This window comes from Belonocnema kinseyi, chromosome 1 (genome assembly GCF_010883055.1).
Source record: "Belonocnema kinseyi isolate 2016_QV_RU_SX_M_011 chromosome 1, B_treatae_v1, whole genome shotgun sequence".
NCBI classification, from domain to species: Eukaryota; Metazoa; Arthropoda; class Insecta; order Hymenoptera; family Cynipidae; genus Belonocnema; species Belonocnema kinseyi.
The window spans coordinates 134266215-134274266 of NC_046657.1; the positions used below are offsets into that span (position 1 = coordinate 134266215).

General features: G+C 33.0%; 1 protein-coding gene across 1 annotated transcript in view; it reads right to left on the reverse strand.

Moving 5' to 3' along the window:
• Positions 1-8052, reverse strand: part of LOC117166891 (myosin regulatory light chain 2-like) — a 144914-nt gene that overhangs the window by 95478 nt on the left and 41384 nt on the right. The window contains exon 2 of the mRNA XM_033351331.1: positions 5002-5232. Coding sequence (XP_033207222.1) covers positions 5002-5232 — 231 coding nt within the window. The remainder of the gene's footprint in view (positions 1-5001; positions 5233-8052) is intronic.

Sequence of the window (8052 nt, forward strand, 5' to 3'; positions counted from 1 at the left end):
ATAAAAATTGAATTTTTCAACTTTTTAAATCTAATATTTACCTATATCTATTAGAAAATTATATTTGAAAAATATGAGAAAGTATTTGACAAATTTGACAAAAGTTAAAAATAATACATTCCTTGTAGTTATATGTTATTTTTTTGTTTATATGAAAGGTGTTTTAAAGTCCGCTTTTCATAATTCAAATATTGCAAAATCAATTAGACTTGGAAGAACTAAGTCGACTAAATTTATAAAGAATGTCATTGGAAAATGCCATACTGAAGATTTAGCTTCTATTTTGAAAACTTCTAAATTCAGCACCATATGAATCGACAGATATTGGCACTATTAAAAATATGGCTGTTTGTGTTCGCTTTTTTTATGAAATATCTAAGTCTACAAAGATGAAATTTTGGAAGCCGGTGAATGTCTTCAATGGGAACGATTTTGATGCAGCTATTGAAGGAGCCACTGCCAGTCGTTTATTTAAGTGTTTAGTGCAATGTTTTGAATTAGATAATGTACCTGTTACTCAACTCATTGGTTTTGCCAGTGATTCTTGTAGTACAATGTGTGGAAGGGAAAACGGTATGGCTACGAGAATGTAAAGATTGTTGCCTGGTCTCATTTTAATAAAATGTATATGCCATTCTTTGGACATATGTGCATTCAAGGGCTGCGAAAAATTACCTCGGCGTTGTAAAGACTTGACAAGGAATATTTATTCTTTTTTTAAACAGAGTAGCGAGAGTCATGCTCAGTTTGTCGAGTTTCAAGTGTTCTTTGAAGTTGAACCACACAAAAATTAGTACTTTCGCAAACTAGATGGTTATCACTTTTACAGGTATTTGATAATAGAATTTTATAATTTCTGTAAGACAAACTCTGATAACATTTAAAATTTTGATCCCTATACTGCCTTTAATTAGCGTTTTAAATAATTATTTTCAGGTTGTGAAACGAATTTTGGAACAATGGCTACCCCTTCAAACTTTTTTCACTTTGAAGTAGCATGAAGAAAGATTAGTTCCCGCAGAATCCATCTACAATGATCTTAACAATCCATTTATTAAGATGTTCTGCTTCTTCTTAGAATGAGTTTAATCGAAGATCGCTGGAGTAAATGAATATTTTCAAAGTGATAAAGTTGTCATCACTCACATGGATGGAAAAATGAAAACTTTGTAAACCGAATTATTACTAGGATATATGAATCTTGATTGTCTCAACAAAGTCAAACTTAAATTCATCAATCCTGCGGATGATTCAATCTTTGTACCACTTAACCAAATGTACTTTGGAATCAAAATTATGCGTGAACTTCAAACTGCCGAAATTGCAAATAAAACAGACGAAGTGTCCGATTTGCTCTGTCGATGTCGTCAGTTTTTAATTACTGTATGTGAAGAAATTAAAAAGCGTTATGACGTTAGAGAAAATAATCTTTTTTCGAAGATGGCACGGCTCAATCCTGAGGTAGCTATTTCCACTAATCCAAAAAGACCAATTAGTATTGAACCACTTATCAAAGAAGTGACGCGTATTGTTTCTCTTGATTATTTAAATTTAATACAGACCACCGATGATCAGTGGAGGAAGTTACCTCAGGTTACCTCTGAAGCAGTCACAGTCAACTCTTTCTGGTACAAGGTAAGAGAAATAGACTTCAGAAGGGAATCTGAAAATAAGGACTCAGAAAATCAAGAGCGCGAAATAGTTTTTGATTAATAATCAGTATTTGCAATAGTTTGTAGTCTATTTTCAAGTTAAAAAATACTTGTTTTTGAGATGAAGGCTGAGAAAAGTTTATTCTTATATGACGTAAAGACATTTAGTGCAAAGACATTCCAAATGTAATATAATAATATAATTAATTATTATATATTTAACATTTTTCATAAAAGATTGTTATTAAATAAATTTTATTCAAACATAATATTGTTATATTTATTAATAAAATGTTATTCTATAATTTTATTAATGAAAAATATTAAATTTTGAAGTGGTTGGCAATACTTCAATTTGAATTTCGTGCCGCGCATGCGTCTTGTAAGCCTGTACCATAATGTACCATAATTTTAAGATGCCGATTCCATAATTTCACTTCGTGTGTCTAGCAATGCTGTCTCCAGTATATTGCTCTATCAGTATACATTTGAAAGCCTACTGAACAATACACCTCGATTGTTTGTGCAAAAATAGAGAAATCAGAGAGCGTGCGGTCATCAAATACTTCTATTTAAAAGGCCTAACACCACTTCAAATTAAAGAAAAAATTGTTTCCACACTGAAAGACTCTTCTTCATCATATTCGATGGTTAAACAGTGGGTTTCTAAATTTAAGAAAGGTCGCACGAGCACTTCTGACGAAACACGTTTAAAACACCCCGTTGAGGTCGCAAATCACGTAATGGTGAAAAAAATTCATAAAATGGTGATAGAGGACCGCAGATTAAAGATAAGTGAGATACCTGAGGCTACTAGTATGTCAACTGAGCTTGTACGCAATATTCTATATGAACATTTGGACATGGAGAAGCACTGTGCTAGGTGGGTGCCGATTTTGCTAACAGTCGATCACGACGCACCTACCCATAGGTCGGACGTTGCGATGGCTAAAATCAACAAATTGAAGTTGAAATTGTTCCTTCATCTACCACATTCACCAGATTTGGCTCCGAGCGACTATCAACCGTTCCCTAAACTTAAAAATGGCTCAGAGGTAAAATCTCTCAGAGCAACGATGAAGTCATCGATACTGTAAATGAATATTTTGAGTGGCTTAACGAATCGATTTATAAAACTGGTATCACTGCATAGGAGCACCGTTATGAGAAATATATCACTCCTGAGGAAAATCATGTGGAAAAATTAAGTGAAAAAAAACGAAAAAAGTTGTTTTTCGTTATCAGGTCGGTAAATTTTCACCCCACCCTCGTACGTTGTTTAGGTTGGGTTCGAATCCTCGGCGAGTACGATTTAAAAACAATTTTGTTTTTCGTTGAGAAATAGTGTTTTTAATTTTCATAAACTGGTGATTAGAATTCAGATTTTTTGTCTAACAGACTTTTCTCAAGTACGAATTTCGTTGAGGCACTAGTCTATTGCTCCGATACTACATATTCTTAGATTAAGAAAATATATTCTTGAAGAGTGTCGGAAATGATTTATTGGAAGTAAACTACGTTCTGGATTTGAATGGTCTCTATATAAAGTAATAAAATACATTTTTAGAAGAATAAAGTGTGATGTTCCATCTAAAAATACATTTTCTCAGATTAAGAAAATGCACGCTTGTTCAAAGCATAAGGTAGCAAGTATTCATTTATTTGGAATACACTCATATTCTATCGTCCCCATCCGTACCGGCGATTGAATTGAACCAAAGAAAATTTACTAGATCCAGGAACCATTTTTTTTATTGTATATCCAAAAAAGGACAAAACCATTTTTTAAGTATCATGTTATGATATAAATTATATACGTTCAACTTTATTATTTAATGTTTTGGACAAGCCTTTACAAAAAAAAAATTAGAGTCAAACACATTTTCTACCAATATTTAAGTTTGTACTTTCATACACGCGTTTTGAAGGCTCTGCCGGCTTTTACGCGCTTCTGCTGGTAGCCGGCCTCAAGCCCTTTGTGCCGGTTCAACCGGTGCAAGCCGGCCAAGTGGCAATTCTACAACTGGCCGATTAGTTAAAAAACGGATATGTGTGTATGGTTGTGAGAATATTAAATGTATATAGAAAGTTATTGCCTGTACTTGTCAGTAATGTACATTTACAAAAATATTTAGTTGATTCAACACAAATTCGGTTGGCATTGCTAGTTGTTTAGTTGCACTAAAGATTTTCGTTTGACAATCCGAATATTTTGATTATTTTAAACCAAAAAGTTTGCTTGTTGAATGAAAATATAGTTGAGCTTCTTTCACATTGAGTTTCAAGATAAAAAATTAATATAATTTAGCCCTAATGTTGAAAAGTGTCTAGTTTTAATTTCATCAGTTACGAATTTTGAGGCTATATTTCCTGGACCCAAAGGCTTACTTGTTGCTTAGTATACATATTGATGTAGGCTGTTACTTACTAATGATTGACTCTGCGTTAATTATTCACATCACTCATTTTTTAAAATGAAAAGTCCAATTATTTTTTTTTAATCTTAGCGTCAGAACCTCGTCGGGTCGGGTTAGCGAACTCAAAATGCCAAAAGCAAAAAGTAAATTGCGATTTCGGAATCACAGAATTGTTGGTGAGATTTCTTATATCCGCAATGAAGACAAAGGTAAGCTTTAATTCGCTAGAATTAACATCATAATTCATTTCTAGATTCTGAAAGTTTCCAGCAATGCATTCCAGAAAGCGTTATCATTTTGAGCGCATTCACTATTTATGTAAACAAACAAATGTTTTCCAGCTTTTTAGAATTTTATATTTTGCTGCTGAACATTTGAACATTGATTGTCAAAGCATAATAGTTTTCTTCGAAATGCAAACTCTTATCGATATCTTCAAGCAATACAAACAGTTAATATAATGTAGAATATTGAAAATGAGATATAATGTATAAAGATATATAATGTAGAATATTGAAAAATTTAAGCTTTGTAAAATACAAGGTTGAAAAAATATTAATATGAAAACTTTGAAACTTTCACCAATCATAGAAATAAAAAATTAAAAGGGTCATATCTGGGCTAGATCAGGCCTCATTTTGGATGCCCAGATCTGATCTTTTCGGGTAGACCTTTCATTTTCGGTATGGCGCTAGACAAATTACCCTATCGGGCCCACATTTTTCCCGATCGGGACCCGACTGGCACCCCGCCTAAAATTTCTGCACGAGATGCTTCAAACTAGGTAATAGTAATTGAATTATAATTTTTCGTAGTTAGAATCATTAAATTTGTTAATGAAATGTTAATATTATGTGCTCATTTAAAAAATTGTTATTATTATTAAATATTATAATTGGAAGCAATGGGGATCGCTAAACGTTGGAATGTACCTCTTTAAATTCAGCTATTTGCTTCTGCGAGAACATGGAGAAGACATTAGAACCAGAGCGTTTAGCCCGTTTGCTACCACGACTAGCTCTATTTGACTCTGCCGGAGATTTTGCCGCTGGTTCAGGCTCTGCCTCTTTTGCTGGTGCAATTGTAGGTTCAGCTTCTGTTGCCTCCACTGCTGCGGGTGCCTCTTCCTTCTTCTTGGTCTTCTTTTTCTTTTCTTTATCCGCCTTTAAGTAGAATAAAGTACATGTGTTACTTTAAATATTGTTGTAAATTAATTACTTACTTCAATAGAAATTTAGAGCTCTCTTATACAGTTATAAGGGGCCGTTGATAATTTTACGATACATCACGATATTTTTCAAAATGTTGCATTCTCTCCACGATCCCGATCCATGCCTCGAGTATTGTACAGTAGTTTTTGAATGACTTCTTGAATGACTTCAAATAAATATGTAGTCGATTCCTTATAGCTATAGATAGTTCGATTCCCGCCGAATTCCTACGAAATTGTGCTACACTTATCCATAATGCGATTTTTTCTGTTTCATCATACAATATAAAATAATTTCTAATAAGAATATGTATTTATATAGTTTCTAATGTTTACAATTAAGATAAATATTAGAATGCTTTTAGTGTGACTGTTATTTCCAACAGCGTGTGAGCGTACCTATAATGAAAACATGCTCTTTTCAAATAATAAAATGAAGTGTCGTTTTCAAAAAATAGTGCAGAAGAAGGTTTCTCTGTGTAATATTCCCCACAAACGAAGTATTTTAAAGCAAACTGAACACGAATCATTTGGCCCTAAAAAAATAGGTCAAAAGTGGTACCACTTTGAGAGGCCAGAACTTATGACCTACTGGGGCTAGGTCATTGCTTTTTCAGAATTACTTAAAATATCGTCTTATTTACTTAAACTGTAGAAAATTTGTTCGTAAAATTAACTAGTTCCAAAGAAAATATATAAACTTCAAAATTGATTTTTTACCGTATTTTTTGAAAAAAATGGCAGTTTACACGAACTCGATGTTTGGAATCGACGATGACGTCATCAGAATGGAATTTTGTTTACCGAGAATTGTTTAACATCATATAAAATATGTCGCCCATGTCGGCAAATATCAAAGGATCTTGGAAATTTCCAATGATGCACCATTGCGATAAAACATTTAATACATGTACCTGAAGTTCCGAACGTTCAAATGAACGAAATTTTTTTGCTGATAATTATGTAAATTATAAAAAGGGCTAAAATGTTTGTTAATCTATACTGGAATTCATTTATTATTGAAACATAATTATAATGCATATTTTCAAATGCATTTGGAACAATATTGATAGATAAAATAAAAATGGGGAAAAATATTTCGTTGTTTTGAACGTTCGGAACTTCAGCTACATATTTAATACATATTACTTTAGAGTGAAAAACTTAAATTCTGTGGATAGCAGTTATTACATAGCCTAATATTGCGATATCATATATCATATCATATTCCATATTTTTGGGGCTAAAAAGTTCCATTGCCATGATTTTTAAGTATTGATTTCCAATATCGATAGTGTGAATCGGATACTTTTTTTGATCAACAAAAAGTGAGTGATGCTCGATCATATTATCTCTGCTTGAAGACTTTGGGACAAAACGATTTCGTTAGTGCAAAACCATGCTTACAATAATAATAAATTGCATTTGTGTTTATTTAATAATAAATATTATAATATTTATTAAGGCGGACTTCTCTTAGAAATAATTTTTTTTAAACTACATATTTTTGATCAACAAAAAGTGAGTGATGCTGGATCATATCATCTCTGCTTGAAGACTGGAACAACACAATTTTGTTTGTGCAAAACCACGCTTACAATCATGATAAAATTGCATTTTTGTGTATTGAATATTAAATATTATAATATTTCTTAATGGGGACTTCTTTTAGAAATAAATTTAATGAAAACTACATATATTTTATCAACAAAAAGTGACTCATTCACGATCATATCATCTCTGCTTGAAGAATTTGGGACAAAACAGTTTCGTTCGTGCTAAACCACGCTTACAATAATGATAAAATGGCATTATCTGTTTATTGAATATTAAATATTATAATATTTTTTAATGCGGGCTTCTCTTAGAAATAATTTTCTTGAAAACTACATCCTTTTTATCAACAAAAATGGAGTGATTCACGATCATATCATCTCTGCTAGTTGACGTCTGACCTCAATACTTCAACCTCTAGCCTTTTGTTGCACAGACGGATTACCGGTTATTACCTGGGAACAAACAGGCCGGATCTCAAAAATATCTCAGTGTCGATTTGAATTTTTACATTTTCAGTAAAAAAAATTAGTTTTGACAAAAACAAAATTAATGGAACATTAAATTGAAATGATTACATTTTAACTTTAGAATATATATATATATATATATATAATTAAAAATTTGTCATAAGGAAAACCGCAGGATTTCACCGGGAGCGGGTTCTAATCTGAAAAATTGCACCCGCTTCCAGCGAAATCGCGGTAAATTTCAGCCACAACCACGTCTCACAACTGTGAGATAGGTGGTTACAGTCTGTAAAGGAATCAATACGACGATCCAGCAAAAGCCTCGTGCACCCTAAGAACACGGAGTGACCCAAGGACAACCGCCTTCTGCATTTTTCCCGCAAGTGTTCTAGCATATTGTTGACACGCAGGGATGCTTTTTAGGCTCTTAGCAAGTTAAAGCTTGGCACCTCCAAGAGCGCCGATGATAAGGACGATCAGTTTAACCGAATATTCCGGGTACAATCGTTGCAACTCCCTTATAAGGTCTCGATACCTCTCTTTTTTTCATTCTCCTTGGCTATGACGTTTTTGTCAGCTGGTGCCGAAGATTCGATAACGAACATGTTTCGCTTCTCGAAGTCAAGAAGAACCATGTCAGGCCTCGTGTGAGCAACAAAAACAATTGTCGAGAATATAAAGTTCCAGTATATGCGGCACTTCCCATTCTCGACAATTGACTCAATTTCCCTAGGAGCATTTAGAGGAGC